The sequence below is a fragment of the Dendrobates tinctorius genome, unplaced genomic scaffold (genome assembly GCF_039654945.1).
Source record: "Dendrobates tinctorius isolate UK_male_01 unplaced genomic scaffold, ASM3965494v1 ptg000232l, whole genome shotgun sequence".
Lineage (NCBI taxonomy): Eukaryota > Metazoa > Chordata > Amphibia > Anura > Dendrobatidae > Dendrobates > Dendrobates tinctorius.
In genome coordinates this window covers 14,942,717-14,964,692 of record NW_027361899.1, presented here as the reverse complement: position 1 = coordinate 14,964,692, position 21,976 = coordinate 14,942,717, and the positions used below count along the sequence as shown (strand labels likewise).

The window sequence follows — 21,976 nt, the reverse complement described above, 5'->3', positions numbered from 1 at the left end:
CCCCAGCCACGCAACGCATGCAGCGCGCGCCCCCAGCCACGCAACGCATGCAGCGCGCGCCCCCAGCCACGCAACGCATGCAGCGCGCCCCCCCAGCCACGCAACGCATGCAGCGCGCCCCCCCAGCCACGCAACGCATGCAGCGCGCCCCCCCAGCCACGCAACGCATGCAGCGCGCGCCCCCAGCCACGCAACGCATGCAGCGCGCACCCCCCAGCCACGCAACGCATGCAGCGCGCACCCCCCAGCCACGCAACGCATGCAGCGCGCACCCCCCAGCCACGCAACGCATGCAGCGCGCGCCCCCCAGCCACGCAACGCATGCAGCGCGCGCCCCCAGCCACGCAACGCATGCAGCGCGCACCCCCCAGCCACGCAACGCATGCAGCGCGCACCCCCCAGCCACGCAACGCATGCAGCGCGCGCCCCCCAGCCACGCAACGCATGCAGCGCGCGCCCCCAGCCACGCAACGCGCGCCCCCCCCAGCCACGCAACGCATGCAGCGCGCGCCCCCCAGCCACGCAACGCATGCAGCGCGCGCCCCCCCAGCCACGCAACGCATGCAGCGCGCGCCCCCCAGCCACGCAACGCATGCAGCGCGCACCCCCCAGCCACGCAACGCATGCAGCGCGCACCCCCAGCCACGCAACGCATGCAGCGCGCGCCCCCCCAGCCACGCAACGCATGCAGCGCGCGCCCCCCCAGCCACGCAACGCATGCAGCGCGCGCCCCCCCCAGCCACGCAACGCATGCAGCGCGCGCCCCCCAGCCACGCAACGCATGCAGCGCGCGCCCCCCAGCCACGCAACGCATGCAGCGCGCGCCCCCCCCAGCCACGCAACGCATGCAGCCCCCCTTTTCTCCCAGACGCCAGATGCCCCCCGCAGCAGCAAACAAGAGCCCACCCTGCCCCTCAACACAGCGACCCTCATTAACCCTTTGGCAACCAGAAGCATTTGACAGTTTATTACTTTTCTCCCTTTACCTTCCATCCTCCAACATCCAGCACTGAGGAGAAGCCCCCCCCCCAGTCATCCCACAAGTCAGTAAAAATATCGCAGCCATAAAGGGGTTAATCCATAGGAGCCACTTACCAAAGAATAGGGTAAAATACAGACATGAAGTCCCGAGAAGCTGGGAGGAGAGTCCTGGCTTAAAGAAGTCACGCAAAAGGGGTCCAACTGCTGCAGGGTGGTCTTCAGACAAAGCCCAGGCAGAGCAGACAGCGGCACACAGCACCGGAGAGAGCACTGAGGCGCAATGTCCCGCACAGCGTGCGCAGCGCCGCCTTATATCACATAGGGGGCGGGGCCTCTCGGAGCCACGCCTACAGCGGCTGACGTCACCCAAAGCATGAATGGCCGGAGCCCGCGGCTCCTCCCCTGGATACAATCAACGGAGGCCATTCATCCGCCGGCCAATCAGCGCAGCCCGCCACAGTGACCGGCGGCCCCGGCGCCCGCTCCTCCCCGCTCCCGGAGGACTCGGGCTCCGCTCTGTGCCCAGCAGTGGGAAAATGGCTCTTAATGCCCCAATCCTCTGTCCGCAGCCCCTCCCCCCACAGCCTCCTCTTTGCTCCTTTCCCTTTAAGAAAAAATGGGAGTAAGCAGCAACTGATCATGGAGCTAAACCTACGGCTCACCCCAGCGCCAGCTCCGTGCAGGAGGCGGAGGGGGGCAGATGTGACTGGGAATAGTGGTGTGTGAGAAAGGCGAGGGGGAGATGTGCTGCCGAGGCTCGTGTATAAGCCAGGTGTGATGGTGTGATATGTTATGTGGATGTCATTTTTTGTATATTCCTATTTTTAACAATTCCAGTTATTTTCATAGTGTCTTTCTTATTACATTGTAAGTCTACCGCCTCACTGTATCGGTCTCTTGATGACCCCCTGTAGTGCATTAATCCCTAAGGCCTTTTGTTCTCCTCTGGGAGGCAACTTGTTTGACTACCCCTGGACAAGGAAGGGGGTGGGGGGAAGAACGGCAGCTGGACAAGTCAGTTCCGGAAGAGACAAGATGGTGAAAAGGCTGCATTTCAGAGAGAAGGACCCATTTTTATCCTCTGGTGCTAGAGTGTTGTGGAATCTCTTTTCCCTGGACATTTTATCCTGATACTGGACTGCATTCTTATTCTGGACTATCTTATCCTTTGTGTGGTGGACTGAATATGGACCTTTTCGTATTTTTGCCTGAATAAAGGTCTTCGAATTGTTCACTCTTCGCTTGCTCTGTTGATTGTGTGATACCAGAGAAGGACCCCGTGACAGCATGGCTCCTTATCTCCATCCTTGTCTCCATGGCTCCTTATCCCCATCCTTGTCTGCATGGCTCCTTATCCCCATCCTCGTCTGCATGGCTCCTTATCCCCATCCTCGTCTGCATGGCTCCTTATCCCCATCCTTGTCTGCAAGGCTCCTTATCCCCATCCTTGTCTGCAAGGCTCCTTATCCCCATCCTTGTCTGCATGGTTCCTTATCCCCATCCTTGTCTGCATGGTTCCTTATCCCCATCCTTGTATGCACGGCTCCTTATCCCCATCCTTGTATGCACGGCTCCTTATCCCCATCCTTGTATGCACGGCTCCTTATCCCCATCCTTGTATGCAAGGCTCCTTATCCCCATCCTTGTCTGCATGGCTTCTTATCCCCATCCTTGTATGCAAGGCTCCTTATCCCCATCCTTGTCTGCATGGTTCCTTATCCCCATCCTTGTCTGCATGGCTCCTTATCCCCATCCTTGTATGCAAGGCTCCTTATCCCCATCCTTGTCTGCATGGCTTCTTATCCCCATCCTTGTATGCAAGGCTCCTTATCCCCATCCTTGTCTGCATGGTTCCTTATCCCCATCCTTGTCTGCATGGCTCCTTATCCCCATCCTTGTATGCAAGGCTCCTTATCCCCATCCTTGTCTGCATGGTTCCTTATCCCCATCCTTGTCTGCATGGTTCCTTATCCCCATCCTTGTATGCATGGCTCCTTATCCCCATCCTTGTATGCAAGGCTCCTTATCGCCATCCTTGTCTGCATGGCTCCTTATCCCCATCCTTGTCTGCATGGCTCCTTATCCCCATCCTTGTCTGCATGGCTCCTTATCCCCATCCTTGTCTGCATGGCTCCTTATCCCCATCCTTGTATGCATGGCTCCTTATCCCCATCCTTGTCTGCATGGCTCCTTATCCCCATCCTTGTCTGCATGGCTCCTTATCCCCATCCTTGTCTGCATGGCTCCTTATCCCCATCCTTGTATGCAAGGCTCCTTATCCCCATCCTTGTCTGCATGGTTCCTTATCCCCATCCTTGTCTGCATGGCTCCTTATCGCCATCCTTGTATGCAAGGCTCCTTATCGCCATCCTTGTATGCAAGGCTCCTTATCGCCATCCTTGTCTGCATGGCTCCTTATCGCCATCCTTGTCTGCATGGCTCCTTATCCCCATCCTTGTCTGCAAGGCTCCTTATCCCCATCCTTGTATGCAAGGCTCCTTATCCCCATCCTTGTCTGCATGGCTCCTTATCCCCATCCTTGTCTGCATGGCTCCTCATCCCCATCTTTGCATGCACGGTTCCTTACCCCATTCTTGTATGCATCGCTCCTAATCCCTGTCATTGTATGCATGGTACCTCATCCTTATCATTGTCTGCATGGTATTTCAGCCCCATCCTTGTCTGCATGGCTCCTCTTCCCTATCCTTGCATGCATGTCCCTCACGAGAAAAGCATAAAAAAAAAAAAAAATCATCCTACTTGCCTTCCCCGCGCGCCCTTGCAGTATCTTGTTCCTGTGCCAGCAGCATCTGCGGCTAGCCGATCACGTGTCCCCGCTCATTAAGGGAATGAATATTCACTCCACGCCTATGGGAGTGGAGAGAGGTGAATATTCATTACCTTAATGAGTGGTGACACATAAGATTGGCTGACCGCAGGAGCCGCTGGAAGCTGGTGGCTGCAACTGTGCGCTCTATAAGAGAAATGAATATTCATTTCTCTTTAGCAGCGGGCACAGTTACAGCCGCAACCGCCAGCCCCTGCCTCCTGTGACCCGCTGATCCGTCACTCCCCCTCCCCCCGCCGTCTTTTGTCACAATAACTCATGTATAAGCCGAGGGGGCGTTTTAAACTCAGCTTATACACGAGTATATACGGTAGCCATTTTGTTGAAGAGCTGGGTTTTTGTGGACAACCCTAGAGTGGGTGGGAGGATGTCCACCTTATCTGCACCCCGGGTGTGTCCTGGGTTTTAAATAGTCAGCCTCCAGAGGCAGTCAGTGTTCAGTAGGGCTGGAGAGAGGAACTCCACTGGTCTGTGTCCTGAGGAGGGAAAACTGAACCTGTGGAAACTAAGTTCTCCGGAGCGGGCGGATCCCCGCAGATGTAGAGCCTGTATACCATGTCGGTTTATGCTGCCTGTATAATAAACCAACGGAAGATTTAAAGAGACAGTGTTCCCGTTCCTATCTCCGTATCCCGCTGAGTGAGCTGATCTACCACAGTGGATAGTGGTGGCTAGAGGCGGGTAGTGGTGTGTAGTGGTGCATTGGGGTGGATAATGGTGAGTAGTGATGGCGGACCGATCTATAAAGAGGAACTCCAGCTCTGGTTATCTCCTGGGAGGGCATAGAAGTAGAGCAGGCCATGCACAGCAGATGATCACCAGAATGAAGGGCCAGCTGCGCCCCATACACACAGACGGGGCACAGGGAAGAAATTTCCTGAACTCAGACCCTCAGATTTGAATTTTTGCTCATGTTTGATTTGACTGAAGGAATTTATAGTAAAGTACAGTAAGGCTATGTGCCCACGTATGCTTCAGAAACGGACTCCTTCCCAGAAAACGCGCGTTTTTGATGCGTTTTTTCCCACGCGTCTTCTGGACTCATAGGAAATAGCTAAAAACGTGGACTATTCCGCAAAATTAATGAGCATGCTGCGTTTTTAACCGCTAAGCGTTTCCTATGTGGTAAAAAACACATCCATTGGCACAAAAAGGGCAAAATGCATTGACATGAATGGGAAGCTTATTTGAAGCGTTTTTGAAGCGGTTTGACCCCGAAAAACGCTTAAAAAACGCTAACGTGGGCACACAGCCTAAGTGCTACTTTGGATGTTAATAACCCTCTACCCCTTTATTATTGAAATCGGTGGCAGTCCCAGAATTCATAGACCCCGTCACATAAGAGTATAGATAACAGACTGGTATTGCAAAGACCCCTCTAGAGGCGAGATCACCCCCATAATACAATGCCATAACGAGGCACCATAAAACAGCACATGAGTGCCTGTAGGGGCTACGGAGTGGGGATCTTTGGGGTCCATGTACTATACTGATTGCATAGTGGGGAACTTTCAGGACTATGTGGTATGAAACCATAGGAAGTGCGCTGTGGGGAACCCGTGGGACTGAGCACTGAAGAGACTGCAAAGTAGGGGTCCTTAAGCACTATGTATTAAGAAAAAAACAAGGGCAGCACGGTTGCTCAGTGGTTAGCACTGCAGCCTTACAGCGCTGGAGTCCTGGGTTCGAATCCCACCAATGACAACATCTGCAAGTTGCTCATGGGGCCTGTGAGTCAGAACTGATCCCCCCTGCGCGCCCACCACCAGAGCTGATCCCCCCCTGCGCGCCCACCACCAGAGCTGATCCCCCCCTGCGCGCCCACCACCAGAGCTGATCCCCCCTGCGCGCCCACCGCATTCAACTGTATATGCATCATAGACACCGATACAGTTGAAGGCAATGATGGAGGAGAGAGCATCATTTGACGTTCCCTCCCATCATTCCCCCTGTATCTGACACTGTGGGTGCGCGGTGACGTCACTTCATTGCGTACCCGCTGTGTGTCCTGCAGACGGCAGCGCAGCTGCTGAACGAGGAGAGGTGAGGACTGTGTATATGTGTGTATATATATATATATATATATATATATGTGTGTTGTAGATATATCAGTGAGTACTGGACTCTGGGCTGGACTACATTCTATGGGGGGGGGGCTGCATCATACTCTGAGGAGGCTATATTATACTATATGAGGGGGCTACATTATAGTCTATGGGAGGCTGCATTATATTATATGAGGGGGGCTGAATTATACTATACGAAGGGGGCTACATCATATTCTATGGGGGGCTAAATTATACTCTGTGAGGGGACTGCATTATATTCTGTAGGGGTCTGCATTATACTCAACGGGACTATGGGCAGTGCATTATAATATATGTACTACATGGAACCTGCGTTATACTGTATTGGGGACTTTGAAGAATACATTATATTATATGAAGAACTATGGGGTGCATTATACTATGGGAAGTAAATTGTACTATATGGAGGACTATGGGGGGCATTATATTTTATGGAGGACTATAGGGTGTTCATTATACAATATAGAGGACTGTGGTGTACATTGTACTATGTGGAGGACTGTCTATTCATTGAGAGATTGGGTTGTTTATGCCGGAACAAAAATCATTGTTCTCAGTAGCACATCACCCAGTGTAAACTGTAGATGTGCTGCTGATAACATGATACTGTATGGGGACAGATTGATCTAATAGTGATTGTTCTGTCCCCATTATTCTTCCTCAGCTGGTGGAAACAGCCCGGGAAACAAGTGTTGAACGTCTTCAATATTGTCGATCACACTCGTTTTGTGGCCTGAACTCAGCGCATGTAGCTAAAACAGAAATGTTATATATAACTACTATAATACTGACCCTATGTACAAGAATATAACTACTATAATACTGCCCCTATGTACAAGAATATAACTACTATAATACTGCTCCTATGTAAAAGAATATAACTACTATAATACTGCCCCTATGTACAAGAATATAACTACTATAATACTGCCCCTATGTACAAGAATATAACTACTATAATACTGACCCTATGTACAAGAATATAACTACTATAATACTGCCCCTATGTACAAGAATATAACTACTATAATACTGCTCCTATGTAAAAGAATATAACTACTATAATACTGCTCCTATGTACAAGAATATAACTACTATAATACTGCCCCTATGTACAAGAATATAACTACTATAATACTGCCCCTATGTACAAGAATATAACTACTATAATACTGCTCCTATGTACAAGAATATAGCTACTATAATACTGCCCCTATGTACAAGAATATAGCTACTATAATACTGCCCCTATGTACAAGAATATAACTACTATAATACTGCTCCTATGTACAAGAATATAACTACTATAATACTGCCCCTATGTACAAGAATATAGCTACTATAATACTGCCCCTATGTACAAGAATATAACTACTATAATACTGCTCCTATGTACAAGAATATAACTACTATAATACTGCTCCTATGTACAAGAATATAACTACTATAATACTGCCCCTATGTACAAGAATATAACTACTATAATACTGCCCCTATGTACAAGAATATAACTACTATAATACTGCCCCTATATACAAGAATATAACTACTATAATACTGCCCCTATGTACAAGAATATAACTACTATAATACTGCTCCTATGTACAAGAATATATCTACTATAATACTGCCCCTATATACAAGAATATAACTACTATAATACTGCCCCTATGTACAAGAATATAACTACTATAATACTGCTCCTATATACAAGAATATAACTACTATAATACTGCCCCTATATACAAGAATATAACTACTATAATGCTGCTCCCTATGTACAAGAATATAACTACTATAATACTGCCCCTATGTACAAGAATATAACTACTATAATACTGCCCCTATGTACAAGAATATAACTACTATAATACTGCTCCTATGTACAAGAATATAACTACTATAATACTGCCCCTATGTACAAGAATATAACTACTATAATACTGTCCCTATGTACAAGAATATAACTACTATAATACTGCCCCCTATATACGGGAATAGCACTAACATCTCATGGCTGGCACTCAGAATAACAAGGTGCACAATAGGTTAATAAGTCAGGAACCATTGTGATCATGGCTGGTAGGACAGACTATTATGGGGCTCAGGCGATTGTTTCTTCTCTTCTTGATTCAATTTGCCCAGGCGGTTTTGCTTCTCAGGAGGAGGACGGGGGAAGGGCTCGCTGTTATTTTCCACTGAACGCTAATATGATAAACTGTGGAGGATTAAAAGCCCAACTGGCGCGATGAATCTGCGGCTTAAAATAACTCGCAAATAAGTTTAATTAGGTGAAGGGGTCGGAGGTGGGGCGGGGCGGTGAAGTTGGTGGAGCAGCAGTTGGCGAGGGTCTGTTGCTTTTATAGAAAACACAGATTGTGATATACAGCTCTGGCAAAAATGAAGAGACCGCCACATCAAATCCCTGCCATGACCCATTCTCCAGACCTGAACCCCACTGAAAACCTCTGGAATGTAATCAAGAGGAAGATGGAGAGTCACAGGCCATCAAACAAAGGAGAACTGCTTACATTTTTGCGCCAGAAGCCGTGTGAAAGACTGGTGGAAAGCATGCGAAAGACGCATGAAGGCTGTGATTGAAAATCATGGTCATTACAAAAAAATATTGATTTCTGAACTCTTCCTGAGTTAAAACATGAGTATTGTTGTTTCTAAATGATTATGAACTTGTTTTCTTTGCATTGTTTGAGGTCTGAAATCACTTGTTTGTTTTTTAATTTTGACCATTTCTCATTTTCAGAAAAAAAAATACAAAAAATGTATTGCTTGGAAATTCGGTGACATGTTGTCATAAGTTTATAGAATAAAAGAGCAATTTACATTTTACTCAAAAATATAAAGAGAAAAATCAGACTAACTGGGCATTTGGAAGTGGTCTTTTAATTCTTGCCAGAGCTGTAGGTGTAAAGGGTGTACCGGGACCGTGTAATGCTCCACTCCCTTCTTTTATGTAAATATTGCCTTTACGTATAACTGTGTGTATATATATATATATATATATATATATATATATATATATATATATATATATATATATATATATTTGTAACATAGGGAAAGCGTAGGACCGGAGTCGGTCACTAGATGGGGTACATGACACCTTAGTGTAATAGACAGTTTACATAGTTAACTGTAGGAGGCGTTTACTGGGGTTAAGGCAGGAACAGTTTTCTGGTCAATTGAGAAGGGCTAGGGAGCCCATACAGCTCAGACGGGCTTAGTGCCTGAGCTACCCAGTACCTCCGTAACGTTAGAGCAAAGGACCCAGCCATCCAGGGTGCAGTGGACAGAAGTGCAGCAGTGTGACAGCAGTGGGGAGCAGAAATTTAGAAGAGGTCCAGAACAGTACAGGGACGCAAGTTGCTCATCATGTTGCAGATCATTGCATGGGCTGATGCCCTCAGATCCGGGGCGAAACAGCTGAGGGAACCCCCAAGCACAGAGTCTAAACAGGGAGGGCGCTGCGTTACCGCAAGAGGCATACACCCTACATGTTACACGTATACACCACATGCCACACACAGACACGTTGCACAGTGTAGAGGACATATCAGAATCTCCCCTTTTCAGGTCTTTCAGGCTCCTGCAGGCTGAGGGATCTTTCCTCATCATGACCCTGATATCACCAGAGGATCTTGTACATTTCCAACCTTGGAATCTGCACTGATCATGGAAATCTGATGTTATCAGTACGGTTTCTGGCCACAAACTAAATGGGCAACTGAAGCTAGTGGCCCTTTTGGCAATGATGGATCTGGGCAATTTCCCAGTTTTTCTCCACCCAACACCCCAATATCAGCTTGAAGGTGAGTTGTAAACAGGTACACCCTGGAAGAAAGTCCATCTAAGCAATCATTACACTGCGTGTCAGAAGTGGTGGTGAGGCGGGAAGTCACCCAAGCAGCTCGGTTAGAAACAATCTTAAAGAAAGTTCCCTGGTAGAAGGAAATCCAGCTCACAGGAACAGATAAAATCAATGTTTATTCCAAAATTGTCCTAAGCATTGTCATCGGTGCGGTGTCATCAGTGCGGTGTCATTGGTGTGGTGTCATCAGTGTGGTGTCATTAGTGTGGTGTCATCAGTGTGGCGTCATCGGTGCGGTGTCATCAGTGTGGCGTCATCGGTGCGGTGTGATCAGTGTGGTGTCATCGGTTCGGTGTGGTGTCATCAGTGTGGTGTCATCGGTGCGGTGTCATCAGTGCGGTGTCATCAGTGCGGTGTCATCAGTGCGGTGTCATTGGTGTGGTGTCATCGGTGTGGTGTCATCGGTGCGGTGTCATCAGTGCGGTGTCATGGGTTCGGTGCGGTGTCATCAGTGTGATGTCATCGGTGCAGTGTGATCAGTGTGGTGTCATCAGTGCGGTGTCATCGGTGCGGTGTCATCAGTGTGATGTCATCGGTGCGGTGTCATCAGTGCGATGTCATCAGTGTGGTGTCATCAGTGTGGTGTCATCAGTGTGGTGTCATCGGTGCGATGTCATCAGTGCGATGTCATCAGTGCGGTGTCATCAGTGTGGTGTCATCCGTGCGGTGTCATCCGTGCGGTGTCATCCGTGCGGTGTCATCCGTGCGGTGTCATCCGTGCGGTGTTACCCTCTTGGATCCCTTTTTGAAAGTTCATCTAAAATTAGTGGCGCAGCCACGGTGATTGGGTCGGCACCACTCTGCCCATCAGTTAGATGCATCCTATAATCAACCAATAACATTGGACAAGCGCCCCCTGTGGGTCCGCGAGGTGCACTGCAGAATAAAGGGAATGATCTATATCTATAGGTTTATAGATCAGGAGGTTATGGAGACGGATCACTATTGTCAGATCAGGTAGATGCGCCCTAGAAGAAAGTAATAAACGCAGGGGATTATCACTAGTGGGTTGGCATGAAGAATGTGATACTGGTGATGGGGGTCAAGATATAATCAGTGCCTGGGACACATGAGCTAGATACATCCTGGAGTAAAGTATGGAGAGTGCCCCCTACAGGTCACTTAGCTACACCCCAGAAGAAACTACAAGTTCAATAGGATTTAGGGTTCTGTAGAATTTGCTGTATAGGTCATTTCAAGATGTAGACAGTGCCCCCTGCAGGTCAGTCATTAGAATGCATGCACTGTACCCATCGTGTGTGTTACACAGGGGTTGCGGCATGCTATGTGCACCGCTGGTCACTGTGAATTGAACTTTTAGATTATCTAATATGATCCCATATAAATGCAGAAATAACATTAAAAATGAAATTTCCATAAAGGCAGGAACAATGTACATTATATACAGTATTTCAGGCACCTGTGCAGCCCCCAACGCAGCAGGTTATATCATCTCACAGGTGGCATGTGCTACATGTCTCCAACTATTACTGGCTCCATACTGCCCTCTACTGGTGAAATGTTGATATCATATTCTCAACTACTGCATATACAGTACAGTATATTATATGTACAGCTGGTATAACCTGGTATATTCTATTTGTAATTATATATGTAGAGCTGGTATAACCTGGGCATCTCCTGTATATAATTATATATGTAGAGCTGGTATAACCTGGGCATCTCCTGCATATAATGATATATGTACAGCTGGTATAACCTGGACATCTCCTGTATATAATTATATATGTACAGCTGGTATAACCTGGGCATCTCTTGTATATAATTATATATGTACAGCTGGTATAACCTGGGCATCTCCTGTATATAATGATATATCTACAGCTAGTATAACCTGGGCATCTCCTGTATATAATTATATATGTACAGCTGGTATAACCTGGGCATCTCCTGTATATAATTATATATGTACAGCTGGTATAACCTGGGCATCTCTTGTATATAATTATATATGTACAGCTGGCATAACCTGGGTATCTCCTGTACATGCGGGGGGCATTTATGCACATGTAATCGAAGTACATGTATCAAAGTACGAGGCAGTTATAATGTGGATGAATGTGACACTCATCTCTATTCTCTTCATATAGGTAACCAGCTCTTTCAGTCTCTGCTCTGAATCAACTCCTGTGTGTCTCCACTCCATTCAAAGTCAGCAAGCAGTTAATCGTGAATTATATATATGTATTTTCAACTATGCAAGCTTATATCTGGAATATAGTTATTTCAGCTTACTCTGCTTGTCCCCTTATGTTGTGAGGTCTAGAAACTTTTCAAAGTGCTTTATGATCCATGTAGTGCTGGACATCTGTTTATCTGACCACAACATTTTATTGGGTCCTGCTGTCTCAATTTAGTTTGATTGATTAACGAGAAGAGAGAGAGTACAAAAAAAAAAATCTAAGCCTTACCCCCTATATATTCAGACATAGCTTGGGGGAGCATTTATGCAGGGGGCATTTATGCACATGTAATTGAAGTACATGTATCAAAGTACGAGGTAGTTATAACATGGCAGTTAGACAGGGCAGGAGACAGGTAAGACAAATAAATAAATCTATTCCCTGTACATTTGGGCTACCGCAAATATTTACCATATGCATTTGTATAATTTATATCCTGGCCGCTGCATTCACACACATCCACCGCCCTGGCATTAACTCTCTACACTCCATCCATATCGGCCCCTCACTCCTTTCCTTTCCTATGTATAGCACTCACGCTCTTTTCACATTGTTAAATTGCACAGATCCAGTCAGTCCCATCATTCAACATAAGAGACGCTCTCACAAATCACTTAACCATCTGCTCACTCTTTCTGTCCTCCTTCTCCTAGTCGCAGGAGACATTGCTCCCAAGCCTGGTCCCTCATGTTGTAGAAAGTCAAACCCCCCAACTGCTACACTCAGAAACCCCTCTAATCTTATTAATATTCCCTGCATGCCTTCTGTCTCTCTTAATTGTGCACTTTGGAATTCTCGCTCAGTGTGTAACAAACTCTCCTTCATTCATGACTTTTTCCTTTCTAATTCTCTTAACCTTCTGGCTCTTACTGAAACCTGGATCCAGCAGTCAGATACTACCGCTGCTGCTCTTTCATATGGGGGGCTACACTTTTCTCATACCCCAAGATCAGACAATAGAGCAGGTGGAGGCGTTGGTCTGCTCCTATCACCAAAATGTACCTTTCAGGTTATCCCTCAACTACCCTCACTTGTCTTCCCTTCTTTTGAGGTCCATGCCGTCAGACTCTACACCCCCTTCTCCATGCGAGTGGTGGTGGTGTATCGTCCTCCCGGCCCTTATCAACAGTTCCTGGATCATTTTGCCACTTGGCTTCCACATTTTCTCTCCTGTGACATCCCTACCCTCATCATGGGCGATTTCAACATCCCCGCTGCTCTTCCCCTCTCCCCATCTGCTACCCACGTTTTATCTCTAACCTCCTCGTTTGGCCTTTCGCAGCTTACTACGCATGAAGACAGAAACTCCCTCGACTTGGTCTTCTCTCGGCTTTGTGCAGTGGATGATTTTGCAAACTCCCCTCTCCTGCTCTCTGACCACAATCTTCTTTCATTCTCTATCAAGAACTGCCAGGCTGCTCAGGTCACCCCCACTGTCCATACTTATAGAAACATACAGGCCATTAACACCCAGAAACTTATGAAGAACTTGCAGTCTTCATTGGCCCCTATCTCCTCCCTCTCATGTCCTGATTCTGCATTGAAGCATTACAATGAAACACTTCAAAGTGCCCTGGATGAATTTGCACCTCCTATAAATAGAACACCACAACACAGACAGCGACAACCCTGGCACACGGTGCAAACACGTTTCCTGCAGCGGTGCTCCAGGTGCGCCGAACGTCTGTGGAGAAAATCCAATCTACACGAAGATTTCATCCATTATAAGTTTATGCTTAGAACATACAACACTGCCCTTCACCTCTCCAAACAAACCTATTTCAACACCCTCATCACCTCACTGTCCAATAATCCTAAACGTCTCTGACACTTTTCATTCTCTACTCAACCCAAGAGTACAGGCCCTAACCATGGAGCTCCAAGCTGACGATCTGGCCAATTACTTCAAAGAAAAAATTAACCAGATCTGACAGGAAATTATCTCCCAATCACCTCATACCATGCACTGTCCTCCCTCCCCCACTGCATCTAGCTCACTCTCTGATTTTGAACCAGTCACAGAAGAAGAAGTAGCAGGCTCCTTGCATCTTCTCGCCCAACCACTTGCATCAGTGACCCATTTCCGTCACATCTCCTCCAGTCCCTTTCCCCTGCTGTCACCCCTCACCTAACTAAAATATTTAACCTCTCTCTCTTCTGGTATTTTTCCCTCCTCATTTAAGCATGCCATCATACATCCACTACTTAAAAAACCATCCCTCGACCAAAACTGTGCCGCTAACTATAGACCTGTCTCTAATCTTCCCTTCATCTCTAAACTCCTGGAACGCCTGGTCCACTCCTCTCTGATCCGCTATCTCTTTGATAACTCTTCTCGACCCTCTCCAATCCGGTTTCCGCTCTTTACACTCTACTGAAACTGCCCTCACTAAAGTCTCTAATGATCTGCTAACAGCTAAATCTAATGGTCATTACTCCATGCTAATTCTCTTGGATCTCTCTGCCGCATTCGACACTGTGGATCATCAGCTCCTCCTCACTATGCTCCACTCCATTGGCCTCAAGGACACCGTTCTCTCCTGGTTCTCCTCCTATCTCTCTGACCGCTCCTTTACTGTATCTTTTACCGGTTCCTCCTCCTCTCACCTTCCCCTTACTGTTGGGGTTCCTCAAGGATCGGTTCTAGGCCTCCTCCTCTTCGCCTTGTACACTGCCCCTATTGGTCAAACAATCAGTAGATTTGGTTTCCAGTACCATCTCTATGCTGATGACACCCAATTATACGCTTCTACTCCTGACATCATGCCAGCCTTTCTAGAAAACACCGGCGATTGTCTAAATGCTGTGTCTAACATCATGTCCTCACTATATCTGAAACTGAACCTGTCAAAGACTGAACTCCTTGTGTTTCCTCCCGCTACTAATGTACCTATACCCGACATTGCCATTTCCGTGTGTGGTTCCACTATTACTCCCCAGCAACATGCCCGCTGTCATGGGGTCATACTTGACTCCGAGCTTTCCTTTGCCCCCCACATTCTATCACTGGCTCGCTCTTGTCATCTGCACCTCAAAAACATCTCTAGAATTCGACCTTTTCTTAGTTTTGACTCCGCAAAAACTCTTACTGTTTCTCTTATTCATTCTCGTCTCGTCTATTGTAACTCTCTTCTAATCGGTCTCACTCTTACCAAACTCTCCCCCCTCCAATCTGTCTTGAATGCTGCAGCCAGGATCATATTCCTCACCAATCGTTACACCAATGCCTCTACTTTGTGCCAGTCATTACACTGGCTACCCATCCACTCCAGAATTCAGTCTAAACTTATTACCCTCACCCACAAAGCCCTCCATGGCTCAGCACCACCCTACATCTCCTCCCTTGTTTCAGTATACCACCCTACCTGCACCCTCCGTTCTGCTGATGACCTGAGGTTAGCATCCTCAATAATCAGAACCTCCCACTCCCGTCTCCAAGACTTTACGCATGCTGCGCCAATTCTTTGGAATGCACTTCACAGGTCAATACGATTAGTCCCCAATCCCCACAATTTTAAGTGTGCCCTGAAAACGCATTTATTTAGACTGGCCTACCGCCTCAACACATTAACCTAATCGATCCCTGGGTGGCACAGCCAAAAGTTTTACCACAACCAGGTTCCCCGCATCATGTTCCCATATGCTTTATGCATCCATTAGCCCTCTGTGTCTGTACTGTTACACACTTAACATTATGGCTGGTCCATACAATCAGGGCAACTGTTACCACCCACCTTTCGTGTCTACCTCTTTCCTCATAGCCTGTAAGCTTGCGAGCAGGGCCCTCATTCCTCTTGGTATTTGTTCTAATCTATGTGATAATTGTTATGCTGTAATGTCTATTGTCTGTACAAATCCCCTCCGAAATGTAAAGTGCTGCGGAATATGTTGGAGCTATAGAAATAAAATTTATTATTATATAATTATATATGTACAGTCGGTATCACCTGGGCATCTCTGTTATGAGTTCATTTTCCCCTTCACCATTGAGGTCTGATGAACTCCTTCTTCTGGTGAAGGAAGGTAGTGAGGCTGATTACCAAGCACCTGAGCTGGGAGAGGATGACTGGGCGACGGGAATCTCTGACTGGATATAAGGCAGCCGACGCCCTTCTGCCTCGCTGGTGATTTCTCTGTGGAATTCTAGGAGACCAGTCTGATTCCTGCTCCTCAAAAGCTAAGTTTTCTGCTTTGCCTTTTTGCATTTGTGTTTTGGTTTTAGTTTGCCTTGCTTTTCTGGATTCTGCCATTCCCTGCTGGGGTGAGCTGAATTCCTTTTTGTCAGTTTGCTCTGTCTTCAGAAAATACCTGAGTACTGACATAGTCTTTTTGAAGCCTAGCATCTTCAGGGCCTTTTTCCCTGTCAGTCTGTTGGCTCTTAATTTGATAGAGTTTTTCGCAGATTGCAGACAGCAGCCTTCCTATCCTGTCCTATCTAGTTAGCTTGGGCCCCATCATTTGCTCAGTCTATCTTTCTATCTGTGTGTTTTTTCTTCTTGCTTCACCGTCATTATATGTTGGGGGCTGCCTATTGCTTTGGGGTCTGTTCTGGGGCAGTTTAGATTTCCCTTTCTGTCTTTAGGCTAGGCAGTTCTCCGGCTGTGATCGAGGGGTCTAGGGCATCGTAGGAACCCCCCACGGCTACTGCTAGTTGTTGTTGATAGGTTCAGGGGTTTGCAATCTGATAGCTGCCAACTTCTCTGGTTTTCTGGACTTAGATAGCATTTCTGTTTTTGCCTCCTACGGTGACTCATTCATAACAGAATCACCAGCCTTACGCAGATCCTAGGGTACTCAATAGCAGGAAAGAATAAAAAAAAAGTGTGTATATTTTTTCCTCTATATCTCTGAGGCCGTAGGGGGATTTTTTTTTTCTCTCAATGGAGATAAAGCAATTGTCTGATCGTGTGGAGCAGCTCGCTGTGGAAGTGCGGGGAATTTCCGCCTACCTTGCTCATTCACATGCTGCTGAACCAAAGATCCCTACTCCTGATGTGTTTTTTGGGGATCAGTCTATATTTTTGAATTTCAAAAATAATTGTGTCATGATCCAGTGTTGGATCTGGCGGTATTAAAAGCACAAAGTGAACTTTTTTTACTTTGGTTGAGTTCAAAGGTGTTTTGACTGTCCCCAGTGGTGGTGAGTGGTATTGCACTTTAGGGTTTTTTGCACTTAATTATGGATCAGGTGTTACACCCTATAAAGGTGTGCTCAGGGTGTTCACTCACTGCCTGTGATATTGTGAGATTGCTTTCACTTTGAAGTTGGAGAGCCTGGAGGAAGGATGGGCTGGTGATATTTCTTGCTGAGTTGTTGGAGAGCCTGGTGGAAGGATGGAGCGGGATAGGAGTCCTGCGCAGTCAGCCAGAGAGAATGAGTGCCAGCTAATGGTGTCTGCAGGAAGGACTGGCATGGCTTGGTGGAGTCGCAGTTTATGGTGTCGGCGGGAAGTGCGGGCATGGCTTAGAGGAGTGGCGACTAGGAAGAGAGTTGCACTCAGCATGCTCTACTTGGTTGCTGAGAACTGGACTCGAGCATGCTTGGATTCTTGGCAGAGGCTGGACTCATCTTGGGACTCTGTGTACTGGACTGCTGCAAGTGGTGATGGACTCTGCTCCCAGGCTGCACGATGGTGACGGATCCAGTTATGGTGATGGATCCAGGTGGAGGCGGTGTATCCATCTGCACGTATTATTTAAATTCGCCCCACTGGAGGCGCTGTATCCAGGGTCACGTGTGTTATGGGTTCGCCTTGCGGTATCATCTGCGTCCCGACACACGTGACCATGACAAATTGTAAATTATTTTTTGCCTTGAAGCCTAACTCGTCAGGGAGCTCCGCGCAGCAGGTTAAAATTGTCATCTCTTTGCTGCGTGGCGATCCCCAGGATTGGGTGTTTTCTTTGAAACCTGATGATCCTAGTCTGACTAATGTGAACGCATTTTTTCAAGCCTTGGGGTTGTTGTATGACGAACCTAATGCTATTGATCAGGCTGAAAAGACCCTGTTGGCATTGAGCCAGGGTCGAGATTCTGCAGAATTGTAATGTCAAAAATTCCAAGAGTGGGCGGTCCTTACTGCCTGGAATGATAATGCCTTGGCAGCTCTCTTTCGGAAGGGTTTGTCAGAAGCCGTAAAAGATACTACGGTGGGATTTCCTGTTCCCTCTGGTCTGGACGATTCTATGTCATTAGCCATTCAGGTTGATCGGCGTTTACGTGAACGCAGGACTGCACGAGAGGTGTGGCCACCTGTTGAACAAGTGTCTGAACCTATGCAATGTGATAGAGTTTTGTCCAGGGAGCAACGTCAGGAGTTCAGAAAGCGTAATAAGCTGTGTTTTTTTTGTGGAGATGCCTCGCATATTATTTCTGTCTGTCCTAAACGAGAGAAACGTTTTGCACACACGTTTTCTGTGGGTGGTGTTCAACCTAAGTTTCTTCTGGCAATTACTCTGATCTGCTCCCTGTCCACATTTTCCGCCAAGGCTTTTGTGGATTCGGGAGCAGCCCTGAACCTAATGGACTTGGATTTTGCTAAACGTTGTGGATTTCCTATGACACCTCTGCGGACGCCTATCCCTTTGAGGGGGATTGATGCTACTCCTTTGGCGAAAAATAAACCTCAGTTTTGGACCCAGGTGGTAATGCGGGTCGCCCCAAACCATCAAGAAAATTGCAGATTTTTGGTGTTGCATAATTTGCATGATACCATTGTTCTGGGGTTTCCCTGGTTGCAAATTCATAATCCAGTTTTGGACTGTGTCTGTGGTGAGTTGGGGTTGTCGGTGTGCCCTTAGTGAGGCTCCGGTTTTTTCCACCTCTCCTCAGTCGCATGATGTTCCTGACTATTTGGCGGACTTTTATGATGTATTTAGTGAGAATGAGTCTGCGTCTTTGCCTCCTCATAGGAGTTATGACTGTGCAATTGAACTGAGCCCGGGGTGTAAATTTCCCAAGGGTCGGCTCTTCAATTTATCTGTACCCGAGCACGAGGCTATGCGATCCTATATTAAGGAGGCGTTAGAGAAGGGTCATATTAGACCATCCTCTTCACCATTAGGTGCTGGGTTTTTTTTCGTGGCCAAAAAGGATGGTTCATTAAGGCCTTGTATTGATTATCGTGCCCTCAACAAAATTACTATTAAATATCAGTATCCGTTACCCCTGATTTCAGATCTATTCTCTAGAGTTAAAGGTGCTTGCTGGTTTACCAAGCTTGACCTCAGGGGGGAGTATAATCTTATCCGCATTAAGCATGGGGATGAATGGAAGACGGCATTTAATACTCCAGAGGGACATTTTGAGTACCTGGTGATGCCTTTTGGGCTCACTAATGCCCCTTCTGTCTTCCAGTGCTTCATGAACGACATTTTCCGAGACTTTGTGGATAAATTTTTGATTATCTATCTGGATGATATTTTGATCTTCTCCAAGGATTGGGATTCTCATGTGGAACATGTTCGGACGGTGTTCCGGATCTTGAGGGAGAATTCCCTGTATGTCAAAGGATCGAAATGCCTTTTTGGGGTACAGAGAATTTCATTTTTGGGATTTATTTTGTCTCCGTCAACTATTGAAATGGATCCGGCCAAGGTACAGGCCATTTATGATTGGGTTCAGCCCACTTCTTTGAAGGCCCTTCAGAAGTTTTTGGGTTTTGCTAATTTTTATCGGAAATTTATAGCAAAATTTTCTAGTATTGCCAAGCCATTGACTGATCTGACTAAGAAGGGTGCTGATGTGTTGAATTGGTCTCCGGAGGCTGTTTCTTCCTTTCAGGAGCTGAAGCGAAGATTCACTTCTGCCCCGGTTTTGCGGCAACCTGATGTCTCACTCCCATTCCAGGTAGAGGTGGACGCTTCTGAGATTGGTGCAGGAGCTGTTTTGTCCCAAAAGGATCCTGTAACATCTAAAATGAATCCCTGTGCTTTCTTTTCCCGAAAGTTCTCCCCATCTGAACGTAACTATGATGTGGGGAATCGGGAACTGTTGGCCATGAAATGGGCATTTGAGGAGTGGAGACATTGGTTGGAGGGAGCTAAACATCAAGTCGTGGTCCTCACTGACCACAAGAATTTGATTTACCTGGAGTCGGCCAAGCGCTTGAACCCTAGACAGGCTAGATGGGCCTTGTTGTTTACACGTTTTGATTTTGTGGTCTCTTTTCTTCCTGGCACTAAGAATGTCAAGGCTGATGCTCTTTCTAGGAGCTTCTTTGCTGATTCTCCTGTGGTGACCAAGCCTGCTACCATCTTAGGCGAAGGGGTAGTTCTTTCTGCCATCTCACCCGATTTGAGACATGCTCTGGAAGAGTTCCAGGAGGACAAACCTGAGCGTTGTCCCAGTGGCAAGTTGTATGTTCCTGACCAGTGGAAGAAGAGAGTGATTTCTGAAGTTCATTGCTCTGCATTGGCTGGTCATCCAGGTATTTTTGGTACTAGAGATCTGGTGAGTCGGTCTTTTTGGTGGCCCGCCTTGTCTCGTGATGTCAGGAATTTTGTGCAGTCCTGTGGGACTTGCTCCCGGTCTAAACCTTGTTCTCGCACTAGTGGGTTGTTGATGCCTTTGCCGGTCCCCAGGAGGCCATGGACCCATATTTCAATGGATTTCATCTCTGATATGCCTGTCTCTCAGAGAATGACTGTTATTTGGGTGATTTGTGATAGGTTCTCTAAGATGGTTCATCTTGTACCACTCCCTAAGTTGCCATCTTCCTCTGAGTTGGTGCCCCTGTTTTTGCAACAGGTGGTTCGCTTGCACGGAATTCCTGAGAACATTGTATCTGACAGAGCAGTTCAGTTTGTGTCTAGATTTTGGAGCACGTTCTGTTCCAAGCTGGGAATTCAGTTGTCCTTCTCCTCTGCGTTTCACCCTCAGACCAATGGGCAGACGGAGAGAACAAACCAGACCTTGGAGTCGTATTTGAGATGTTTTATTTCCGCTGATCAGGATGATTGGGTTTCATTTTTGCCCTTGGCCGAATTTGCTTTAAATAATAGAGCTAGTTCTGCCACTTTGATGTCACCTTTTTTTTGTAACTTTGGGTTTCATTCTCGATTTTCTTCAGGGCAGGTGGAGCCTTCTGCCTGCCCAGGTGTTGACACTGTGGTGGAGAGAATGCACCAGATCTGGGACGAAGTGGTGGATAAGTTATCTCTCTCCCAGGAAAAGGCCCAGCGGTTTTCCAACCGACATAGGACCGTTGGTCCCCAGTTTAAGGTGGGTGATATGGTTTGGTTATCATAAAAAAATATCGCTATGAAGGTAGCTTCTCCTAAGTTTAAGCCTAGATTTATTGGGCCTTACAAGATTTTGGAGATCATTAATCCGGTCTCTTTTCGGTTGGCTCTTCCTGTCACATTTAAAATCCATAATGTGTTTCATAAGTCCTTGTTGAAGAGTTTTGTTGAACCAGTAGTTCCAGGGGTGGCACCTCCAGACCCTGTATTGGTTGAAGGTAACATGGAATATGAGGTAGAGAAGATACTGGATTCCCGTCTGGCTAGACGGAGACTCCAGTATTTGGTTAAGTGGAAGGGTTATGGTCAGGAGGATAATTCCTGGGTCTCTGCCTCTGATATTCATGCCAAAAGATTGGTGCGTGCCTTTCATCGGGCTCACCCTGATCGCCCTGGTGGCGTGGATGAGGGTTCGGTGACCCCTCCTCAAGGGGGGGTACTGTTATGAGTTCATTTTCCCCTTCACCATTAAGGTCTGATGAACTCCCTCTTCTGGTGAAGGAAGGTAGTGAGGCTGATTACCAAGCACCTGAGCTGGGAGAGGATGACTGGGCGACGGGGATCTCTGACTGGATATAAGGCAGCCGACGCCCTTCTGCCTCGCTGGTGATTTCTCTGTGGAATTCTAGGAGACCAGTCTGATTCCTGCTCCTCAAAAGCTAAGTTTTCTGCTTTGCCTTTTTGCATTTGTGTTTTGGTTTTAGTTTGCCTTGCTTTTCTGGATTCT

General features: G+C 47.1%; 1 protein-coding gene across 2 annotated transcripts in view; it reads right to left on the bottom strand.

The window, feature by feature from the left end:
- The window catches only part of LBH (LBH regulator of WNT signaling pathway), a 53,993-nt gene that overhangs the window by 12,698 nt on the left and 19,319 nt on the right, over positions 1-21,976 (bottom strand). Inside the window, exon 1 of one of the 2 annotated variants that reach the window (XM_073556357.1) lies at positions 1,096-1,278. The exons of the other annotated variant lie outside the window; for it this stretch is intronic. Within the exon in view, the coding sequence (XP_073412458.1) occupies positions 1,096-1,121 (26 nt within the window). The 5' untranslated portion in view covers positions 1,122-1,278. Of the gene's footprint in view, positions 1-1,095; positions 1,279-21,976 lie in introns of those variants that run through there. 2 annotated transcript variants of the gene reach the window in all.